The sequence below is a fragment of the Poecilia mexicana genome, unplaced genomic scaffold (genome assembly GCF_051168715.1).
Source record: "Poecilia mexicana isolate PSO_F unplaced genomic scaffold, ASM5116871v1 scaffold_1, whole genome shotgun sequence".
NCBI classification, from domain to species: Eukaryota; Metazoa; Chordata; class Actinopteri; order Cyprinodontiformes; family Poeciliidae; genus Poecilia; species Poecilia mexicana.
In genome coordinates this window covers 11,582,171-11,606,682 of record NW_028263370.1, presented here as the reverse complement: position 1 = coordinate 11,606,682, position 24,512 = coordinate 11,582,171, and the positions used below count along the sequence as shown (strand labels likewise).

At 40.1% G+C, this 24,512-nt stretch overlaps 1 protein-coding gene across 2 annotated transcripts in view; it reads left to right on the top strand.

Annotated features, from left to right (window-relative positions):
- apbb2b (amyloid beta precursor protein binding family B member 2b) overlaps positions 1 to 24,512 on the top strand; it is a 53,712-nt gene that overhangs the window by 24,876 nt on the left and 4,324 nt on the right. Inside the window, exons 5-17 of one of the 2 annotated variants that reach the window (XM_088004459.1) lie at positions 7,806 to 8,050; positions 8,337 to 8,459; positions 9,389 to 9,460; positions 10,416 to 10,466; positions 11,331 to 11,416; positions 11,710 to 11,770; positions 12,837 to 12,983; positions 14,870 to 14,997; positions 18,535 to 18,649; positions 20,105 to 20,192; positions 21,617 to 21,697; positions 21,824 to 21,939; positions 23,213 to 23,392. In XM_088004459.1, coding sequence (XP_087860585.1) covers positions 7,806 to 8,050; positions 8,337 to 8,459; positions 9,389 to 9,460; positions 10,416 to 10,466; positions 11,331 to 11,416; positions 11,710 to 11,770; positions 12,837 to 12,983; positions 14,870 to 14,997; positions 18,535 to 18,649; positions 20,105 to 20,192; positions 21,617 to 21,697; positions 21,824 to 21,939; positions 23,213 to 23,392 — 1,493 coding nt within the window. The remainder of the gene's footprint in view (positions 1 to 7,805; positions 8,051 to 8,336; positions 8,460 to 9,388; positions 9,461 to 10,415; positions 10,467 to 11,330; positions 11,417 to 11,709; positions 11,771 to 12,836; positions 12,984 to 14,869; positions 14,998 to 18,534; positions 18,650 to 20,104; positions 20,193 to 21,616; positions 21,698 to 21,823; positions 21,940 to 23,212; positions 23,393 to 24,512) is intronic. The other variant, XM_088004457.1, reaches the window with a different exon arrangement.

The window sequence follows — 24,512 nt, the reverse complement described above, 5'->3', positions numbered from 1 at the left end:
GAAGAAATTTGAAAATATGATTGAATGCAATCATTTTAGTGATACAAATCACACATTTTTATGTGACCGGTGTCCTAAATGGGCTATGATTGCCGTGCCATACAGTCACACTTTTACAGTTACCTAAAAGAAAAGTAATAAATAAGTAGTTCTTATTGCCATTTCCATGGTCATCACAATAGCACCATAAAATATTAGGATAAGTGAGTTTGCTTTCTAAGCTTTTTTTTTTTTTTTTTTTTCCCCAGTGAGGGAGATGTTGCCCCACACTATCGCACTGCCTCTACCAGAACCTGTTTGGCTTTGGCAGAGAGATACTTTTATGAGTGCAGGCAACTCATACTTAATGTACTAGCAGCTGTACAGTGTCAGACAGCAGCTTAGTCATCTGCATATACATTTCCTCATAAATGGCACCATCCAGATGTTATAGCTGATCTCGGGTCAATATTTAAACTCACTTTGTTTTCTGTTCAAGTCCTGTTCTTGCTTTCCCTCCATTAGGCTTTCAACTACAGCACTTGGACACTCATTAACGATGGCTGAGTCTGTAAAGTTTTTTTTACTTTGGCCCACAATCCAAGCACCTCTAAGAGCTAATTCATTTGCATGTTGCTGTAAATTCAGACTGTTGTGACCTTTACCCTTTTATATTTTGTGCCCTTCAGATTTTTTTTTTTACTTTTTTTGCATTTTTTTGAGAATGAGAAATCAAACGACTTGTGTTTTGCTTTATAATAGGATTTCACTTTGCTTTTTTATTTATCGCCCAAGCTCTTAGGAAATAAGACTTTGTTTGAATAAACATGTAAGGATCCATCGTTGTAATTTGAAAATGGGTCTTTTCTAATTTAAGACGTCTTTTCAAGTTCATCTGTGGTAAAACTGTGTCTGGCAGTTTCTCTCTTTGCCTGGATTTTATGTAGAACGAGCTCTTTTGTCGTCCTGTCCTCTTTCAAAGCACTTACTGCTAATGTCCCGAGCAGCATCTTTTGATATTCCCATTGTATCCTGTCAGCATTGTGTTAAAATAAGATGCTAAAATTTTCATTTGGGCCCCATCAGACAAATGAAATACTTCCGTCTTCTTCAGCCATGATTTCTGACACTGTTCACTGCCGAAAACCAATTTGTGTCCTGCGGATGTAGAGCTTTTTTTTTTTTCCCCTCCCCTGCTGCTTCCCCGATGACTCACTGTTCTGTCAAGTTGAAGACTCAAAGCGTCTGTGTTTCATTTCTTTGCAAGTTTGATTGCCAGCAGCAGATCTTTCTGAATTTCCATACCGTCTATTGAGCAACACAGTTCACTTGTCTGATCTCTGAGGCTTAATCTCAGTGTTCTTGTTTATATTTAAAGTATTGGGTTGCGATCGTATACACTGACGGTGGTAGTTGTATTGCTTTCTGTCCTGACTAATTAAAAGGAGAAAAATAGATGTTGAAAGGTGTATTTACTTATATTTTGGTGTCAAAAAAACAAATCTTGACAGCATTAACATAACTAAATCAAAATTGCTTTCAACAGTGCTATCTACTGTGCAGCCCTCTATTAGACATGTGAATAATAATAATTATAGGATTTAAAACAGTTTGCTTCTCTCATATTGCTCTATCATATATCTTCTTACTAAGATTAATCAGATTTTACCACTCTGACTTAACAAGCCCAGTTTTTTGCACTATGTTGATTCAGATTTCTCCTAAACACCTTGCTGATAAATAATACTAAATTAAGACTAATTAGCTTTGGATATTTTAATATTATTAAACAGTAATACAAAGTTCTTAGAACTGTTTTTCTTGGTCATTTAAACAGTTCTACCCAACTCTGCATTAAATGTGAAATGCATTGTCATTGAACATTCCGACATTATGGTACTTATGCTCATGCACTGGAGTTTGTCTGTTTTTTTTTTTTTTTAGTGATGCAGAGACTTTTTGTTAGAAGACCAACACAAAGTAAAAAGCTTGCAGATCCTGTTCTTTGTGCTTTCATTGTACTTCATCGTCTAAATACTGCCTTTAGGTTTAGTAGACCTCTTGCTTTGTACATTACAGACACAGTCGAAGACTTTGATGGAAAAACAGAGGCATGCAGAACTAAAGAGAGCCACTTGTGTCCTATTTAAGAAATTTCCTTCTCATTTCTCATACATTCGCCAGCTTTTTCGCTCCTTGGAACAGAAAGCAACGGGTCTTCCTCGTTTCTTAAAGACGCCGCAGCTCTTATTTGAAAACCTTCAGTTTTAATAATCGATGCTGAGTTTCAAGACGATGGACTGAAGCTGGAGGGTTGTTTACATTTGAAGATATGACGTCTCCTAGAAACAAGAGAAAGTCGAGCTGACCTCTAATCAAACCTCCATGACGACCACAACCTGCATGACTAAGAATATCCTTCAGCTGTCACATACTGTATGACAAATTAAGAGATGTTCTGGTCTCAGTTGTTTTCCAGCCCCTGATGCCCTCAGCCAGTACAGAGTCCCGGCAAAATAATTCATTAATTTTAATATTTTGGAAAGTCGCTGGCATGTATTTGCTTAAAAACACCGAGATGTTGACGGCGCCAACCGAGCCAGATTGGTGACATCAACTGACTCGCTAACTCTTTGGTTACCTAGCAACAACCTGCAGAGTAACTGGCTCTGCAACAGTTTAAGGTTCTGCCTCCGTAAGCCTCATAACAGCTTAAACATGATAAATAATGGTGTGGATGAAACGGGAACGGTCCCGTCAGTTTGGTAGAAATTCAGATATTTAACTTATCAATAATTATTGACACTGGCTGATATGAAACCCTGATATCATGATGTGGTTTTCAGCCACATCATCCGGCCCTATGTTTTCATAAAAAAATAAAAAATAAAAAATATAAAAAAACAAGTGTTGTCAAAAAACATGTGCTCTGCAAAACTGCACCATATGTCTGGTTGGAAGTACAGCTAACAAAATGAACTTTTGTGAGGGGCTTCCGAGCTGGACCCAGAGCCACCAGGGTTCAAATCAGGACATCGCTGCTTGAAACGGAGGCAAAAATGAAGCACCCACAGGAGAGCAGCCTTCTGTCGTGTGTTTTACAGTCGGTCTCGAAATGTCTTTTTAAAAACATCAGCTTTTCTTTGGCATCCTGTTGATCTGTGCTCCTCCACCTCTTCATTGCATTCCTTCTACATCTGATGCACACCAAAAGGGAAGGTGGAGAAGAAAAAAAAGGTGATCAACATTCTCATTAGAGGCTTGCTTGTACTCCATTGTTAAGTTATCACTGTGTGCTCAGATGTGCTCGTTTGGGTACAGAAAAAGGAGACGGGTTTTGTTTGATGCTCCACTTAGAAGACAACAATAACAGCAGCAAACCTAGTTCAACTGCAGGAGATGCGCGACCTCGCTCCCTTCTCCTCTGTCTCAGCCTCTTTCTCTCTCTGTCTTGCTTGCACTTATCTCAGCGCTGCTTTAGCCTGTTTTTTAGATTTTGTTTTCTCAGAAAATCTGCTTCGTATCTGAATACGACCACCGACGGCTCTTTTCTCCTTCATTCCCCTCAACCCTCTCTCTGCTGTGTCCCCCCTCTCTCTCTGTCCTTCTCTCTCTCTCTCTCTCTCTCTCTCTCTCTGTGTCTCTCTTTTTCTGTCTGTCTGGGGTTTTTGCTTTGATTACAGCAGCAGGTTCTTGGCTGTGAGAGGCAGCTAGCTAACTATGATGCTGGGGAAAGACTATATGCTGGCCATTGTGATTGTCAATTACGAGGGTAGGTGGATTTGTCGGGGTCTGCTGGAGGCTTCACTGTGGGCTTAGAGTTTGAGCGCTGTCTGAGTGTGTCTCTGTAAGTGTGCATGTGCAGATTCGTAGACATCCGTGTTTCCTCCAACACGAAGTTCATGTTGTTGTCTGCTCTGTGCATGCCGCATCGTTCCAGTGATAAGAGACTGGCAGAGGGGGGGGGGGATGCATGGCAGTGTTTGCCAGAGGGAACGTGTGTGTGTGTGTGTGTGTGTGTGTTCAGGTGTTTTGCTCCCTTCCCCCTCTGCTCTGCTTTACTGTATTCTTGCACAGAACTGCGTAATAACTGGGGGCTGTCACAGGCTAGTGCCTCTGTTGCTCATGTGTGGCTTTTTTTTTTTTTTTTTTAAATCAACATCCTAAGTGCACTTCAACAGCAGCGCGCATCATCGCATGCATGCTAAGTCGTCCCTCGGCTCCCACAGCGTTTGCTGAGACCGCCGCCGATGGTGTTGATCCGCGATAAAGCCTCCAAAGATTCGAAACAGCCTCAGCTCTCCTCACATTTTCTCCAACAGTGTTTCCTCCTTTCTGTGTCGTCATGGTGTAATCTGTTTCCACTCGTCTCACGCTGGCCTGAGTTCTTTCACAGTCCTTCCTCCTGATCACCCCAGACAGTCAGCCTCTCTCCGTTGAAGCCTCATTCGCTTTGACCTATTTTTTTTCCCCTCGGCTTATAGAACTCCATCTCCCAGCAGAAACTGCTCTGCAGTTCCTTGCTCTGGAAGACGCTGGAGTCTAGGGCAGCACCTTGTGTCGTCAACATGCCGTTTCCTGCAAAACTATTCGTACCCGGTGTACCCGGTGGACGTTTTTTATAGGGCATGGCGATAAATCGATGTTATTGATTAATCAGATTTGAAAATGTGATTTTTTTTTTTTAAAAGCTGGATTTATTTTCCATCAATGGGCCCAGTGCCTACCATTTGTTTTACAGCTTCTATTTATTTGGACTTTGTATTCAAGTCAACTCTGTTGATGGAATATTGGGGCCAGGCTAAGATATTTTATTTTTATTAATTATGAAAATGCAGTCGTAATATTGCAAGAACACAGTCACACAAGAATAAAGTTTTAATATTACCAGAATAAAGTCCTAATATTAGGCAAATGAAGTAGAAATCTTTTGAGAAAAAAAATAACAAAAAATGAAAATGAAAAATTTTGAGCGTCTTGTGAATTTATATTATGGACTAAACGCAAAATCCACCACACTGTATGTGTCATTTATCTTCCACTTCACTTCTCCATTGTGTCTGTGACTTTATGGGGAATAAAAAAGGTAAAGTTTATCATTAACATGATAAAATGTGGCATACATTTTTTGAGGACATTAAATATTTGCATTTTCTTTTAAGTGAATTCTGTTTCCTTGGATATTATAATTGGATGTCTTTGTAACTCTGTTTGGAGTGTGTGTGTGTGTGTGTGTGTGTGTGTGTGTGTGTGTGTGTGTGTGTGTGTGTGTGTGTAAGCACATGTTTTACAGTTTCATCTCAATCAGGATAGACCAAGTCATAATGATAACATATGGCCTGCTGTCATGGCAACATGTTTCATCAGCATTATCAGCACTTTAAGATTACTTTGCAATCACAACAGTCACACACACACACACACACACACACACTTGTTCCAGCTGGCCAGTCCTTCAGAGCTTATATCACCTTTATGAGTTGCTAGAACCTGCTTTGCAGCCTGGCGTCCTTTTCTTTTTACTACTTTATCTGCAAACTCCACTTTCTGCACACAAACATGCGGTCAGTGGTTCCGTGAATGTGCGTGCTTCTCTGGCGAAGTGTGTGCGAGTGTGTTTTCGGTAACTGCGCGGCTTGCTCTTCCTCTAAACGTCTTACTGCCCCGTAAATTACGGCTACGGTCAACTGCTCTGTGAGCAGATGTTGCCTTCTGCTAGCTGAGACGGGCTTCAGCTTCAAGAAATACCGCAAACAGTTTAAATAAGTATTTTTATTTGCAAACACAACCTCTAAACCCAGCCACAGATGCTGAACGTTGCTGTGTTTTACAGAGTTTGTATTTAACTATGACGATCGAATTCACCAATCTCAGTAGAGATCTATGAACATAGAAAGGGTTGCGCGCTCGTCAAAGCCTTTATGAGATTTTAAGCAGTGAAATTAGAATATGCTCTGAGATCCAGATTAAAGCAATAACTGCTAAGGTTTGTTGATTACACATCAATTTTAAGTTTGAATGGCGCAACGGCTGCTGCATGTTTGTGAGTGGTTAATGTTTAGACAGGCTTCGTCTCACAGGGTTTGGTTATTTAAGACAAAATTCCCGTGAATTAAAGCCGTTTTCTTCTGATTCAGAGCTTAATCAAAACAAAATAGTCATAAATTGTAATTTCATATCCGATTGTGATTTCGCTGGAAGTTGTCCTATCTTTTCCTCTTTCCTGCAAGCTTAATGTTGTAATTGCATTACAGAATAAAAGGAACAATCAGCAAAGGGAGGCAAAACGGTTTTGGGAAGTTAAGTTCTGCAGTGAAATCCTCCGGGAACCCAAAGTGGAAACGCGCCTCTAGAGGACGTTTTGTCTTTGTCGCTCACAGCGGATGAGCGAACTCAGATGTTTTTAGACAGTCGGTGCCGTTTTAAAACAAACACTTCTCGGCCTCATTGGGCTCCTGCGTGCGACGATTTACATTCTCACCTTCAGTGTTTCCTCCAAGCTTCAACCGAGCGCACAATGGAGGAAAGATCATTTTAAACATCATGTTCCCGCCTGAGTCATACAGAGGATAGATGTGGGTAGCGTTGAAAGACAACGAGGCTTTACGCTTGATTTCAGGGTTTTAGAGTTTCAGAGGGGCAATAAGTACAAAAATCATACCACACTTTTGCTGATTTTCAACTGCAAAACATTTGGAAAGAAATGTATTATTTACTTTCTGCATCACAGTTGGTTATTTCTGTGCTTTGGGCTAACATACAATTGCTGCAAAACACAGTGAGGTTCAAGGTTTTAATGTGACAAAGTGGAAGCTGGAGCTGAATACTTACAGAGCTCATGTTGCCAGCTTGTTTAGTTGTTTCCCTCAAAAGTGTCTTTTACTTCTGATCTCTTTTCTAAAATTGAGCTCCTCCTTAAGAGTGTCCATGATTTAATAATCTAATACAACTTGAATTAGTCAGATAGTAGAAACATCCATGTTTTTTGGGATGTTGCTGCTCAGAGTCTGCCTGTTCCCACATTTGATGATGGGTACTTTAGGCGTAGCGTTTGACTTGATATCGTTTATTTAAAAAAAAGAAAAAAGAAAAGAAAACAAAGAATAAAACCAATGAATGAATCTAAACTTCCGAGAAGAAGAAGACTCATTAAGTAATGATATGTCTTTATATGTATGCTATTCTTTTACTAGTGCGTTTCAAATGTATCTCTTTATTGTTTTAAAACTGAGCCCAGTGTTTGTCCGGTTGTACTTTTTGTGTTCTGTTCTGTTTCTGCCTGTATGATCACTTCTCTAAATAGGTCTGGACCATTGTGTGTGTGTGTGTGTGTGTGTGTGTGTGTGTGTGTGTGTGTGTGTGTGTGTGTGTGTGTGTGTGTGTGTGTGTGTGTGTGTGTGTGTGTGTGTGTGTGTGTGTGTGTGTGTGTGTGTGTGTGTGTTGCATAATTGTGTCAACAAGATTTGTCTGTGTTGCTTGAGAACATGGAGACATGGCTTATTTAATAGACAGCTGCAGAGTGGTTTTGTAATCCTGGACAGCCGTTCCTTCAGCTCAGAGAGCAGCTGGATCGTTCAGAAGAGCAACTTTCTGTGCAGTCAGTCGTACCAGTGTGGTTTTTTGTGAATTTGTCTTTTTTTTTTTTTTTTTTGGTGTTTGACGTAGATTATTTCAGTTAAGCAGCAAATTGTTTTCTGGTTTTCTACACGTTGTGGAAATTGACTTCAGAATTTAGTTTTGAAACGGACGTAAGGGCTTGTGAATACTGTCTGAAAAGCATGTGAAGGACCTGCACATCTTACTTCAATGCTTTAATCTCTCTGCAGATATCTGGAGTGAGCAGTCGTTCCAGACCGATCCCGACTTGCCCCCAGGATGGAAGAAGATCACAGACATGGCCGGTATCTACTACTGGCACATTCCTACAGGCACCACCCAGTGGGAGCGGCCCTCCGCCCGTCCACCTCCACCCGGGCAGAACGAGGCCCCGGCCCTGGCTGACCCCACGGCCCCTGTGCCGCGTAAACACTCCCAGGGCTCCCCGAGCCCCCTGGCCACTCCCGACCACGAGGTGAGAGGACATGAGCTGAACTTGGTTGTTTTTGTTGTTTTATGAGTCTGCTGAATCGTTGATACGGTTTTGAAATCGGTTTATGATTTCTAAATCCAAATCTATTTTGTAAGGAAAAAAAATATTTTCACATGTGGTATTTTATACTGAGATGATTAGATGAGTTTTTGACGTTTTCTGAGATTGGGACCCAAGAAAAAAGTCCTGATAGACGACATGTATGTTGTACTTGCTGTTTTTCTTAATATGATAAATAATTTTCTTTTAAAACACAATGTCATGCCAGACGGAGATCTTCTTCAGGGCGTCGACTCGTTCGGGAAGCACGACCTCCGACAGCTCAGTGGAGCCGCTGTCCAGTCATGAGTCCACTCTCCCTACATGTGGATTTGTCAACAGCTGCTACTTTGTAAGTATTAGACCATCTGTTAATTTGTACTTGGACAAACAATCAAAGTCTCCTTGTCATTGAGAATATTCTCACTGTCATTTTTATGCGTTTTGTAAATGCATATATTTATAAAACAACTCGAAATCGGTCGTATTAGATGGAGAACATTGATTATCATATCTTGCCACAGGTTTTGTGGCTCCCAGCACTAATTAACCATTAAGGTGGGGATGGTTTAGTCAAAGTTCGGTTCAGAGTTAAAGCCCAGTCTCATCCAACCCTGTGTCCTTCACATTTCTTGTGGAAAACTGAAAATATGACTTCTTCCAGCTTTCTTTTAATAGTTTATTTATTTAAATTGACCGCAGTTGTTAGAAGGTTGATGACATAGAATAGAAAATCAAGTCTGCAGAATTAATCACTGAAAGACTTTATTTAGTGGCATCGGAGTAGACTTTCTAGATTTTTAGCTGTCAGAAAAATCTGAAAACACATGTATCACGTTTTGTCTGTGACGTGGACGTTTGTGGTTGCAATTCAACAAAATGTTAGAAATTAGAAGCAGTTTGGATACCTGCAAAGAACACTGCGTACATTTATTACGGTTTCCCATTCTTTACTGAAACTGTGGGCCTGAAGTTTCACGCGTCGAACGCGGCCGCGCTGCGACAATCAGTTGGTTGATCATGGTGAATGATGGAGTAAAGCGAAGAGAGGAAAGGAGGCTGATAAGAGAGCAGCAACGTCTAGATAAAAAATCGATCCAGGGAGAATGGATAAATGTTGACGGATGGATGTGCTCAAATGAGATTCTGGCACGTCAGTCCGTTCAGAGCGACCGCCACGCCGGCTGGAGTCTTTGTCACTTTGTCAATGAAAACTGACATAGAATCCTGTTCACTATGTTCCAGATTTTATTGAATTTCTCTTTTTCTTTCCCTTTTTAGCCTCGTTCCACGTCCTTACAGGAGACGCCCGATCAAGAAAATCATTCTCAATGTCATGAAGATGAAGACAAGGTAGGAGAATAAATCTGTAGCTCGTCCTGTACCCTCGGTAATTAACAGTTTGTTTGTGGCAAAAACGAGGCAATTGATTCCTTTTACAAGTGTATGATTTTGCATTATTTTTGCTTCAGACACAGCATAAAAACTCGTAAGAGACTTTATTTGAAGTACTCCATATTCTTATTTTGACACAAAGTGGTTCTGTATGCATTCTGAAGTGATTGGCCTCAAAATAACAAAAGGACGCTTTCACTGATCTAAATGTTTCTTGAAGGTTAACCTTCCTAAACGGTCACAGGCATATTCTGTAACTGTGTGTATTATATTAAACAATAGTTTATTATTAGGGTTGAGGTAAAATGCTACAAAGTAGCACAATAATTAGAGAATACTGACACCATTATTGCGCTCCTGAAATATGCTAAAAAAAAAACATTTTTTTAGCATATTTCAGAGACCTCTACCTCTTCACCAGCAGATCTACTGTATCTAGTTCTATACTTGTCTTATGCCCACTGGTGGGTGATCTATGTACTACCAGTGGTTAGCGCCTTCACTTTAAGTAAATGTAAACATTAAGCAGCTATATATTTATGCCTTCTTTAGATGTGAATGTTCAGTGCAGAGGAAAATCACTACAAAGCTCATTTCTTTTTGTTTTGTGTGTCACCCTTAAATCTTTAAGATCGTCAATCGAATTTGAATATCAGGCAGATATACCAGATTAATTTCAAAAAGCCATTTTCAAAAGATGGTTTCATTTATAAGGGAAAAAAGTTTGCCAAATGAAGCCGGACCTCTGTGGGGAAAAAAAAGACTTCCCCCTAATGCCCGGTTGTATTTACTGTCGATTACTATTTCACATGACTTTCGACTGAATTTATTCCTCCTCCTCCTCCTCTTGCTCGTCTAACTTCCATGTGTCAAACCAACGCTATCTGTGTTTGTGTCTTAATGCTTTGTGTAGAAGCAGGTGTGGAGTGAATTTGGAGGAAAAATTGATAGTGAAGTGTGGAAGGCAAGTATTACGCACCCAACGCTGGTGACTTCTGCTCCTCATCTGTCCTGCCCCTCCCACGTTTGAATTTCACTGCTTGGGCAGCAGCATGCGTGGCTGATGCTTCATCATTAACGTCACCTCATTCCAGGATACGTTATCTGGCTGCAGTAACACTTTTAGCTGTTTTTGTTTTTTCTTTTTGCTTTGGTTTTTTACTCGTGATTAAAAAATGCTCATCTTTTCATCCTAATTGCGCAGCTATAAATGTGTTTGCACATAGAAAATGTGAACTTGTGTGTAGCCAATGATTAGCGTTTCTCATTGTAGCATGTCATGCTGTACTGTGCAACCACTTCTCTCATTTACCAAAGGGCCATGGATGCATGCTGTTACATGCTGAGCGACTTGAAGATGTTTGCATTTTGGTTTTTATAACGTTTGTATCTCTTCGGTCCAACACCCACAGGGATTTAAATCATCCATTTAATGAACTCTTGTTGTAATGAGGAAAGAAAGTACACCCTCTCTAAAGTCTAGGGCTTTAAGTAACAGATTGTGGTAAAATGATCAGGTCTGACTACTGTCAAACAGTAGTGAACATTTCGACAGTTTTCCAGAAAGTTTACTGAACTGACCACAGCATTTATGCCACTGCCTGAAGATTTGGCCATCCAATAACAGTATTAATAACATTTTTTATTTTATTTTATTTTTTAAACCTCGGCTGTATATAAAGACGAAGCACTTCGTCAACAGGTGTCATGACTTTGCCATTCATTATTAAAAGCTTAGCTTTTAAGGTGTAAAGTAGGTTAGTGATGTTTGTTTGGACTGTTTTAATCAATTTGATGTTTTTTTTTTTTTTTTACTTCTGTGCATCAGGACCTGCAGGCGGCCACCGTGAACCCTGACCCCAGTCTGAAGGAGTTTGAGGGCGCCACGCTTCGCTACGCTTCTCTCAAGCTCAGGTGAAATGATTGTAAACTTGTAGCAAATTTTATTTCAATGACTGTTAAAAGCATTTAGAATCATATCACTGCTATCCACTTTTTTTTATTACTATATATACACTATATTGCTTTATTACTGTAAGTATTTTGCCAACCATCATTCAGGTGGTCCAAAGACTTCCTTGGCATCAGGTGTTAAAAATAAACCCCATAAATTTAAATATTAGACTGAGCCTTTGTTGATGTGCGCTCTTCTGTCCTTCATCTTATGTAGGTTTTTATTTTAGCTGACATCTTTTCCTTCTTCTCAGGAATCGTCCAACCACAGAGGAAAATGAGTCCAGCAGTGTAAACAGTGACCCAGAAGCTAAGGTTAGGAATTCCTGTGACTTCATGTGTGTTTATTATCAATTTGCATCCATGTTATGAAGATTCTAAATTGTTTGGTAGCTTTGCATTCTTGTTTTGTTTTCATTGTAACGACTCAACCATATAGAGGTCATTCTCAATATATTATGACATCTTGCCATGAAAGTATTCTCTGTTTTATTTATATATATATATATATATATATATATATATATATATTTTTTTTTTTTTTTTTTTTTTTTTTTCAGGATTCCAAATAGTTCTAAAGTAGTTTTTTTATTTCTTCTTGGACATGAAAAATACCTGAAGCAGTTAAAAATGGGTAAAATAAAAAGTTACACCGAATGTTGTTTTTAAGAGAATAAAGCTGTGATAAGAAAATCATTTAAATAATGTCTGCAGCCTATTCGAATACAGAAGGTATTTAATGTCTTTCTGTCTTCTGCAGTTGTCTAGCTGGGCAATACTGCCCCCTAGTGGATGATTTCTTGTTGCACATCTGTGGGTTTCCTGCTGTGGTCTTAAAAACATTCAAATCCAGATGATGAAGCCTTTAGGCTTTAAGGTTAATTGAAAAACAGTTCCATCGTCCGGTTGATTTATTTTGCAACTGGATTATTAGTATGCTGACTCGTCTGCAGTCCAATTCAGCGAGGCTAATGTGAACTCAATATTTGGCTGGATTACTGGATAGATTTATTGTAGATTGAAACGGTTGTTTAGCCTGGTGGTATTAAGCTAAATTAGTGTAATGTGGTAGCAATCAGAAATTAAAGCTCACTCCAGTATTTTGTAGCTGCTTCTATCAAAGTCAAGGTAATGAACTCCACATTTACTTTGATTATTCTAAAAGTGTCTTTAATCTCTGTAACTCGACTCTCACCCTCTCTTTGTGAGTCACGTCCATGATTTTCTCCGCGCGTTCTATGTTTACTTTGGAGTAAACAGCGGTATAGAAAGCTTTAAAACCCACGACCGTTGGTAAAACAAACATGTCGTATGCGTTTCATCATCATGCATCTCTGAAAGCCGATTGCGTAACTCGCTCATGTTCTGCTTTTGTTTGCAGTGTTTTGCGGTGCGCTCTTTGGGTTGGGTGGAGATGGCCGAGGAGGACCTGGCCCCCGGGAAGAGCAGCGTAGCCGTCAACAACTGCATCCGACAGCTGTCCTACTGCAAGAACGACATACGGGACACCGTCGGCATCTGGGGCGAGGTGAGGGACGCTGCGCACCATATCTAACTTTGTCTTGAGTATATAAAATATTTTCTAAATGATTAAAATAAAATAGTTTGGAGGTAAGAAGTCTCTGTAAAAAAAAAAAGAAAGAAAGATTAGTATAAAGTAAAAAGGAAACAAGATGACAGCAATGGGTTTGTGGGTGTGAGGAGAAAGAAGAGAGTAAGAGGGGTTTTTGCTGCTCGCTGTGCTGTGGATTTATTTAATGTGAACTGACAGGACACGGCGGTAGAGAGCTGCTTCTCCCTTTTGATAGCCCTTTATATCCATCCCCTATTTTAGGAGGGAATAATTTATTTAGAGACCTAGGAATGCACACACACACACACACACACACACACACGCACACGCACACACAGGTTCATATTTCTACCCATATTGGAACTTTGTATTGACTTGCAATCATTTTAGTTACTGCATTTATGCCTAATCCAGACATTTCCCCCAAACCTAACCAATATTAATCTATTTCTAAACCTAAGATTAACCAAAACCTAATCCACATCATGCTGCTAAACGTAACCACTAACCCTACACAATGGGGTACATCAGATTAGGACTGGGCTGTGGTCCAGATAAGACCCACTTGGTTTAGTAAATATGCCAGAAAGGATCCTCAATAGGATAGCTGGACATGTACTCACACACACACTCATTAAGATCATATAGCAACATATTCTCTTACAGGCAAAGCCCCCAGATGTAGAGGTGGAAATTAAGTCAAACTTCTTCTTTTAAAAGTTCACATGACTTTATTTCAATGATCACAAGACAAGATTTACTGAGCGACAGTCACTCTGATCATCCTGTATTTATGGAGTGTTGCATACACCTAGTTGTGGGTACAAGGCTTGGCTGGTTGGGTCACGCACCCAGCTGTTTATGGTTGCACAATTAGGAATTCATTAGATTGCAATATCACTGAATATTGCAGTATCAATTGTGATTAGCTCTGATTTTCGACACACTTCTTTCTTTTACACGAGCACAATGTACCAAACGACTGCTTGTACATTTTAGAATCTTATTCTCTAAGATCTACTATCAGGTGACAGGACAAGACACAGCAGAGGTTCATCCAAATGACAAAATGCAGTGTTGAAAAGCAGAATTTTGAATGTATTGCAAATATTGCATCCAAGCAGCACTTTGAAGGTCTGCTTTGACTTTGTTTTGACGACCGCAGTTCGACCAGTTGTGAATATCTGCAACCATTCTACTCTGTTAGTCTACAACGGTTCTGCCACGTCTCCTCTGTAGGCTCAGTCAGAGCTTACAGAAAGACGTAGTTACAGACGTATTTCAACCTTGATTTGAATGAAGCTTCATATTAGGGTTGACTTACGGTCCTTAAAATGAGTCTGGTCGAATGCAGAACAGCAAAAGGTTTGAAATAAAGTTACCAAAGTAACACATGCAGTGCAGCACATCTAAAGACAAACCTCATCGCTTTTCATAGTTGAAGATTAACAACTAAGCAATAATAATAATAAAAAAAAAACTATCAACGTTATCTGAAGTAGCAAAACAAACACTGACTTTAAGATGTGACTTGTTGTTCATCTGTGAGCGGCTTTGATTATCAGAGACAGGAAGTGTGAGATCTTACGGGGAACCTTCTGGTTTTTAGTCTTGGGTTTAGAGTAAAAATGGTTTCTACCCACATCACATGCCCAGGATGTGTTATGTAAATGCAGGAAGGAAATCTAGAAACTTGTGTCAGCAGTGTGTAGGAACACTGTATTTATTAGACGGGTACATAAATGTTTCTGATACAGCAGCAGGAAGTTAGGACTGTCTGTTCTGATATGTGAGTGATTTATTCATTTGTGTGTGTGGTGTGTGTGTGTTTTTGTGCGTAGGGGAAGGATATGTACTTGGTGCTGGAGAACAACATGTTGAACCTGGTCGACCCAATGGACCGCAGCGTGCTTCATTCCCAGCCCATTGCCAGTATCCGGGTCTGGGGTGTTGGTCGGGACAATGGCAGGTCAGTTGCAGTTCTACTTTCTTGTCCTTCTTTACTCCAGTAGTAATTTGGGCTTAAGATGCAGTGGTGCAAGTTACCTTTCATTTGTCTGTTGGCATTTATTTTCTGTGCTCGCTTTTTTCTTTTTTTTTAATGTAACATTTAATTCTTTGATAATTCTCTCGACTCTCCCGTCTCAGTAAAAGGTCATGAGGACCGGATGGAGTTCATGATTGATGATGAAGCTAGATTAATTAATGAAAGGAATATTTTAAGGAGGCTCTTCGCCAACGTTCATTCAGAAAGGATATTAAAAAGCACTACTACACCTTCCGTCCATTTGCCATCACCTTTCGCAGCGATGCTGCATCTCTGTGACCATTAGGGGGAGCTGTTCACTGCTTCAAGCAAAACCAAAAAAAAAAACAAAAAAAAATCCCAGCTTAAAGGATGATGTAGACTGGAGTGGGTGGGAATTCCTTTACAATCACTTCACACATGACTGCACCTCGTTATTCGATCTGAAATCCTCCAGAACAACTGAACTGACCTAAAATCACTCCGTCTAATGACATTAACGCGAGTCTTTTGCACATCAACAGTCAGGAGTGTCAAAGCAGTGAGAGCAGCTCAGCTGCAGCAAAAGGAGGAGGGGGCGGCATGGTGAGGGAACCGACGGGAGAGAGAGAGAGAAAAAGCTGCCAGAGAGGAGGAGGTTTAGTTAGTTCTACCAGGGTGTGGATCGGACAGGTTAAAGGCAGTGCAGGAGCCTGCAGCATCACTGAGAATCGGTGCGAGTGTGTAGAGACACTCCAGTTTTCAGGATTACGCGCTGAGAGAAGAAAACAGACCTCTGTGAGTATATTTGATTCCATCATTTTCTGATCTGTTGCGTTTGCAAAAAAAAAAAGTGGAAAAACCTCAAATTTGAGAGTTTTCTAATCTGATGCTTCGGATTTGCGTTTGCATCTTTTGATCTGATGCGTGCTTATTGCGATTTTGAAGAAACTCAAGTGAAGTGGGCCCGTGTGCTTTGTTGCGAGGGACTGAATAGATCGACTGAAATGCCTGAATGTATAATGTAAATCTGTAGATTTTTAAATGTTCTTTTCTTTTCTTAGTTGAAAAGAGAAAATTTTTTCTCCTTTTAAGGAGGAAAAATGCACCTCATTTTTTCTCATTAATAGTAAAAAATGTGACATCAAAGCTTATCAAATATTTATTGCAATCAGTACTAAGGTTCATAAAAAGTTTGCCCATGTAGTTTGTACATTAACTTAAGACTTTTAAGTTTTACTGGCTAATTTCTGATGTCAATTTTTTTATATACAAAGCTATAAGAAACAGCATTGCAATGTAATTTTTCTAGGTTAAAGTCAGTGTTCAATAATTACTTGATCAGAAGCTGTGTATGTGACGAGAGTTGCTATAAAACACGGTTTTACCGTTTTTAAAAATAATGACAAAATGATTGGAGTTTAAGATTTAAATGTTCTTTTGTGACTCGGATTAGCACTTAGCTCAGCTAGCATCACTAACACTGCAGTCTCTTTGTCTTTCAAGAGTATAGGTCCTTACCATAACTGAGATTTCCAAATTTCTGCTAACATTTTCAAAAACAGCATGTTCCATAACAGAATGAGCTTTAAAGCTCAAAATAAACTACTCAACACTTTTATCTGGACTTCATTAAGCCTTCTTGTTTGCAGCTAAATGTCTTGCTCTCTTTGTCCAGCAACCTGATTGATTAATTTACAAGGTCTTTGTACAGCTCCTTGGTTCTCCTGACTTCATTTTAAACATCTCAATGACACTAAAGAAAATAACTCACCTAGGGACTTCTTAACTCAGTAACAGTGTCCACATGGAGTATTGTTGTTTTTAGGACTTAAGCCTGGCTTACACTGTGATATTATTGGCTCTCCGAAGCAAAATCTTTCTTCACAAAATTTATTCAGTGGCTGTATTAAAAACAAAAATCACACAGTGTGACTGAACACTTCGGCTTCAGTTCTCTTTTGTCCAACCGTGAACGCTTCCACTGCCGTCTCCTTTCCCTCCTTTGTAGTGTCTGCCTCTGCTAATCAGCACATTAGCGTCTGAAACTTTCCGTCTATTTAGTGTTGGGCTCAAATGTCTCTCGAACCTTTCTGACAAAATTCCCCTACAGCTCAATCATGTGGTGAGACAGGAGTTGATGGTAAGATTTTGTAATGTGGAGCACAGGCGGTGTGACATATCCGAGTCCTGCACGGTGTGTGGTGGGCTGGAGCCCTTATGCACAGTCGAGAAAAACATAAAATTTTAAAGTGTTCACTGGTTGGTCAGCCGTCCGGGCCGATTAAGCCCGACAACTGATTTGTCAGTGCCTCTGTGATAGCGGTTCCTCTGCTGCAAGGGACGGTTCTGTTCATTCGTCCCTCTGATTCTCTCACTGCTGTGAAGGCCTGTAGCTGTTTTATCACCTCTGTGACCAACTAGCTCTTTGGATATCTGTTTTTAACAATCTTCTGAGTAAACTCTTTTGGTTTTTTGTGTGTTTTTTTCTAAAACTTTTCAGCTGCAAACAAGATGAGAAGTGACTGGCTGAAATGTAATAAGATATCTGTGTTAGCCTGGCTGTTTGCAGCTTGTTTCTCCCACTGCTGGAGTCAATTGTTGTGTGTGTTTTTTTTTTTTCCATTTCTCTGCTAACTGTCCTCCTTTCCTCTCATGCTTCCTTGGACACAGAGAGAGGTAAACACATTCCTTCCTCCCATAAACAATCCCTCCTCTGTCATATCTGTTAGTTTTTATTGTTTAATTTCCTCTGTATCTCATTTTTTCCTGATTTCCACTGTAGCTTTTGATATCCTGTATCGCCCTCCGCAAATACACAGGTTGACCTCCTGTGTCCTTGTGTGGGGCTACAATCTTTTTTTTTTTTTTTTTTTTTTATTGGATGTGCAGACACACAGGAATGCTTGAATGTGTGTGGATATTGGCTTAAAGAGACCATGGGCTCTGTGTGTTTTGAATTTTGAATCACCACGCTTGAGACTGGTCCACAATCGTCCTCAAGTTTTTTTCCAGGACATGATAAAAACATTTATGCCTCATGAACTCGCTCACATTTGATTAGCGTGACTTGCATCTGTATTCAAATTGACTCTGATAACCTTAAACAAAAGTGCAGCCTGTTATCTTCAGATGTCACCTTGTTAGTTGTTGTCCAGCTGTTTGAGATCTGATGTCCTCAGTGGTTTGTTAGAGAACATTAGGGAACAAACCAGGTTCATCAAACCTCGTCAGAGTTGATTGACCAAGATACAGAGAAATTGTGATAGAACCTGTTTGGCCACTGAAGGAGTTTGTCTTTCAGTATACTGAAAGACAAAGGAGTTTGTCTTTCAGTATACTGAAAGACAAACTCCTTCAGTTTTGTCCTACAGCCTCCTCCTATAGGAAAACAGGGTTTTCTAAAAAAGTTGTGTGTGTGTGTGAACGTGTCTGCATCGCAGCTCTCGTCTGTGCGACCAGACGTGTCGCTGTTAAACCGCAACTTGTCTTGTTTTTCAGGGACTTTGCATACGTGGCGCGGGACAAAAACACCAGGATCCTGAAATGTCATGTGTTCCGCTGTGACACGCCGGCCAAAGCCATCGCCACAAGCCTGCACGAGATCTGCTCCAGGGTGAGTTGTTCCAGCCGCAGGATGCTGCAAAATCATAGTCGACTTGAATAATGAGACTCCTAAAGCCGAACGCCCGGTGCGCCCCACTATTAACACACACACACACACACACACACAGGAAACCACTGAAATGCCGAACTGAACACCACCTTCGTTCTGTGATGCGACTGCCTGCCAAATGATGTTGGCAAGATTTCAGTTTTACCTCATCATTATTATTTTACAATATATGTACTTGTTTTTTTTTTTTTTGTTTTTTTTATCTTTGCTCAGGTTGTTTGGCAATCCTTGTTGTTTCTTCTACCCAAACACAATCATCAGGAGGCGTCCTGTACTCTGTGCGGTTCTTCTTGTGAATATAGATCAATTTTAAAACGGCGCCAGAATACTAATAATTGAACTGTTGTTGGTTTTTACCGTTTCTGCTACAAATGTGGGATTAATAGATGTTTGTTTGTTCCAATAAAACATTTGCAGAGTTGAAGCTTTAATTCGTAGCCTGCAGGGGCTCTTTAAATGTCATGTTAGTCATGTTTATGATCTTATTTGGAGCCGAGTTCAGTTCACAGTAGAAACAGCAACATTTTATAGGTTCATCTGGGACTTGGTTGTTCCAATTTATTGTAAACTCCCAACTCAGTGCATTGAAACCAAACATGGAGTATATTACTAAAAGGTATCCCCATGTGGATGATGAAATGCAGATTTTCCAACCTCACCAGTGGCTTCAGGTGCTTTAATACAAGTGATAGGGTGATAACAGTGAGGTTGATATGAAAAAATGGCCACTTATGCATTAAGTCTTATTGTAAAATGTCATCACTACTAATTACTCCACATTGACGATGTCATATTTGGTTCCTGCTTGTTGCTGATTGTTTCTGGAGGGGAAGATGAGGAGGCGGGTCATGGGGTGTGTGTTAGTGATGCACTGCAGGATTGTGGGGAGAGAAGCAGTGGTGAAGCGAGCAATGTGGGGAGTTTTTTTTTTTTCTCAAGATGTGGAAAGGGAAGTAAAATATATCTAATGTATAACATTGGAAAATATCCAAACTGGTCACTGCAGGGCCAATTGAGCTGCTCCGCTGATCTGACGAACTCCTGATTAAAGACGTTTGCACTCGCAGGTCTGGTGTTTTAGATGTATAGAAGAGTAAAAAAGTGTGACTGATTCTCTCTCTCTGAGCTGTTTGGTTCTGTTGCGTTACTTCTTTAAACTGTAGCGCAGGAGGAAAAGCTTTTATCTTTTTAGTTTTAAACTGTGACCTGTTTAATTTTCCCCGTGTTCATTGGGTAAACAGCATGACAGTCTCAGCGCTCTTTCGTGTAATTGTTTTCATCCCCCTCCTTGTCCTGTTCTCATCCACTTTCACACACATTATTACCTCTTTCCTTTTCTTCCTGTGTATGTGTGCGCGTTTCCGCCTCGGTGTGAAAATCCTTTCTTTTCCGTAGATAATGACGGAGCGAAAGAATGCCAAAGCCATGGCAGGAGGTTCACTCCAGGACAGGATGCAGGCAGGGCTGGACCTCCCTTTACAAGGTGCGCTTCATCAACATATCCAGCCTCTCTGTGTGTGTGTGTGTGTGTGTGTGTGTGTGTGTGTGCGTGCGTGTGTGTGGAGAGACGACGAATTCTGCAAGACACACGAAACAGTAAATGTTATCACCTTTGGGGCAGTGTGGGAGCACAGTGAATGTTTCAGAGTAACATTCTTTGCTAAAGCGGCATGTTTTTTTTACCAGGAGCATAAGAGCAGCTAGAAATACAAGTCATGTTGGAGTCATTAAACGCCACTGATGTGGCTCTAACACGTTTATGTCTGTGGGTACAAAGCTTTGCTTTGGTTATGCTGTGTTAAGCTCTACTGTTGGCAGAAGTGTTGATTACTATTTAATTAAATAGAATTCATTGGCTGCCCATTATTTGGTGAATGCATTTGTATTCCCTAAATAAATAATTAAAAAAACAACAGAAAAACAATTACGATAAAAAAAAAGTAAACACATTTAAACTCTAATGTATTTACCACCCAGCAGCGTCCTTCCTCGCTCCCATCCGGTTTCTTTACCAGAACTACAAACGCCTTGCAGGTTTTAAGGGCTTCGGCTCCAGTGCACAAGCATAATGACTCGGTGTTGCATCATCTCCTCTTTACACTGTCGCATTTCCAAGACAGATGAAGGAGAAAGTCTTTCATGTCATTTCATCAAACACATTTGTTGGCAACCGTTGGCAACGGTTTAAAAATGTCTAAAACCCCCCAAACCCTGAATCTTTTATTAAGGTAGCATAATTTCTCTCAGAAAAAGTTAGAAAAACCCAACCTTTTAATTTTAGTACATTTGTTCAGTACATACAAATGTAAACAGTTGTTACTTTTACAAAAATAACTGGTTTCACAAGTATCAGTGCACTGAAAATTCCCATTAAAGCTGCATTGGGAGTTCTGAGAACACTGCAAAATTTGAACAACTTACAAATCCCTTTCTCAGAATTTGGGGACTCTGCAGCAAACCCGCAATTATGAGCTGGAACGACACGAAGGGTGTGAGCAACACTCATGCGCACGTACACGAGTGTGATTGGCATCGCTAACACCCTCCTCTTTGGCTCTGATTGCCTGTTCCTGACAGTTTGATATCGACAGAAATGTGAATTACCACCTTTTTTCCAGTAAATATTTGTTTATAATACTTAATTTACAAGAACTTTATACTGAAGCTTTTTATTTCATCTAATTAAATAAAACTCAACAAACCCTGCTTGAGAGCAGTGCTGAGTTTGAATTGGGTCATGTGATGTCGTTTCACCTCTAGCCTGGTTTTGACACTGAAATATATCGCAGCAGAAACATGAGATCCTAATGTTGAAGTGGGAAAAGGTGCAATTTAATGCACTACATTGTAAAACACTTCCTGTTGCTCCAAGCTGTTGTTAATGTCGTGATGAATTTTCCCCAGCAGAGTTTCCCACACCAAAGACGGAGCTGGTTCAGAAGTTTCAGGTCCTCTACCTGGGCATGATGCCCGTGGCCAGACCAATAGGTCGGTGTAACGCACTCATATGTGCCTGCAAATGCAGTTCAAAATTTCCCTGCAGTGTTACATGCGGTGCAAATGTGATTTCATTTGTGAATCTTGTTTGATTTGCTATAATATTCTCTTTTCCAGGCATGGACATACTGAACGGAGCCATCGACAGTCTGATTGGCTCTTCCAACAGAGAAGACTGGACTCCTGTGGCCCTTAATGTGGCAGATGCCACTGTGACCATCAGCAAAGACAAGGTCAGACATCTGCTGGTTGACTGCTACCGCTAAACTCTCCTGTTTTCTTTCTCTGCTGCTTTTTTTTTTTCTTAAATAGAAAACGCCTTCTTAGACAAGTTAGACACTTTCTCGCGCTGCTGAGTTTTTTTTTTAATCTTTTGTCGTTTGCTCAGACTGCAAACAGATTAGGCTTGCAATAAGATGTAGCCGTTGCTGAGTTAATGAGGTCTAACTAGCTGTTAGCGCTCACTACTTTAGGATTTATGTACCTTTCCAACAGCTTATGGTAATATGACGTGTTTCTGCTACAGATTAAGGCCAATAAATACTTTGCAAGATCAGAGGAATTAGCTGTCTCTCCCAAAGCTGCAAGAACAAAGTACTGTCATTCTGTTCCTGGTTTTTAAGTTCTTACAGCTTGTTTGTGAGGCAGAACCTGTCTCTTGTGTTCCAATCAAGAGAAGGGAAGCTTCCTGGGTTCATGAATGTTTTTGCAAACAAGAACTTTGTTCTTTTAGCCACGAGTAATTGAGAACAAGTTTTTCTGCGCTTGCAGTAGTGCTAGTGGCCTTTAGGGAACACCCTTGAACTTTGAGATTTCCTAAAGGCTAGCTACATTTCAAATGAAGCCTATTCGATGACAGAGGTTAAATACTACAAAGGTTCAATCAGGAAAACTTTGCTGCGCTTTGTTCAACAAAGTTATCACCTGGAGTCTTGCTCTTGCTTGCTTTCTTGCAAGACAGACAGGTCTCTAAAAGATAATGCATTGTAAAGAAAGTATAAAACACGTTTGTAACCCATGTTTTTGTCACTTCTCTTGTTGCTTTTCACATTCGCCAAACTTCTTCCCTGCACTTATTGATCTTGGGTACTAAAATCCTCCTCAGCTATGAGCTTAATGTAGGGTAAAAGCCTAATAAAAAGTTATTACAAAGCAGTTATAATCCTCCACATATTATATTGAAACTCTGACTTTATTGTGAACACCTCATTGATTTTGAAAATAGACAGGCTTCACTTTTCATCCCTCCATGCCACTGAGGACTGTATTTCAGCAGATGGTGTGCTCACCCCTGAGAAATGTTGAACATTTTCAGTTTATTGAATCATCAGATTCTAATCAGCAGCTAATTTCTTTGTGAATCTGCACATAAAGTGAAAGACGGTCAGAGAACTTCTGAATAAATATATTCGGCCGTTGAAGTGCACGACTCGGTCCAGTGGTTGTGCTCATGTCTTATTCAAATCAAATGTTTTTGATGAATCTCTCACCCATATTTCTGACCAGGATGAAGAGGAGGTGCTGGTGGAGTGCCGCGTTCGCTTCCTGTCTTTCATGGGCGTCGGCCGTGACGTGCACTCGTTTGCCTTCATCATGGACGCTGGCGGCCATCGCTTCGACTGCCACGTCTTCTGGTGTGAGCCCAATGCCGGAAGCGTGTCCGAAGCCGTGCAGGCAGCTTGCATGGTGAGTCCAACTGGACCCGAACGCACAAATCGAAGAGAAGAAGTAGGACGATGACGAAACTAAAGTTTGGAGGCAGAAATTGTGTTTCATTTCTTCTCCCCTTTGAATAAATAACCTCAGAGCGCAGTGTTTAAAATCCCTGTGCTTTTATCCTCCTGCTTTACATGTGCTGCTTTAACACCAATTAACACCAAAGAAATTTATTGCTTTGATATGCCTGCATTTAATATTTATAAGGCATGCATAAAATCTGAAAAGAAACTGAAATCAATTCAATTATCTTTTTTGTCAGCAATGAGGTTTGAGATAAAGGCTAATAGACACATAACAGTGAAATAGCATAAAATTGTTATTTAGCTTTGGTCTGATCTCCAGCACACACACACACACACACACACACACACACACACACACACACACACACACACACACAGACAACTGGGCTGTTCAAAGAGTACAACATATCAGGTTAACAACTGCACCATCCATGCTTTCCCCACAGTAATTAGCTGTACAAACTATTTATTTCCCCTCTCGCTCTGTCATAACAATAATGGCTAAATATAAATTTGATTAATGTTGCAGATAGGGGCTGTGCATGTAATTTGTATGTGAGCTTTGTTTTCCTCCTTAAACATGAAATCCTTCCCTGTTGATCCACAGTTAAATCACAGACGCACAATTACCAACGACTGATTGCTGATGGAATAACGAATGCTCAATAACGTTTTGTACCTCATGTCTGAAAGTGGGCCTACTTTCTTTTCCCTTCTGATAGTCGTTCGTTTTAAGCAGGAAGGCGCAGATCAATATTAGAAATGATTGAAAGCCATTTAGCTCGTTTTGACATTTTAAGGTGCAGCACTGAATATGTCAGTGTTTCAGGGTCCAATGGAAACATTTTATTAATGCTGTAGTGAATTAAAAATGCATGTTCTCACGATCCAAAAATATTGTATTAGAGTCCAACAAATAAAACGGAAAAAAAAAAAAGTTTGTAGTCACAACTTGACAACATTAAGGGGATGTGAATACTTACAGAAAGGCACTGTGTGCAATTTTCTAAAATATTTTTTATTTAACTTATCATCATCATTGGTGATAACTGTCTACAGTAATA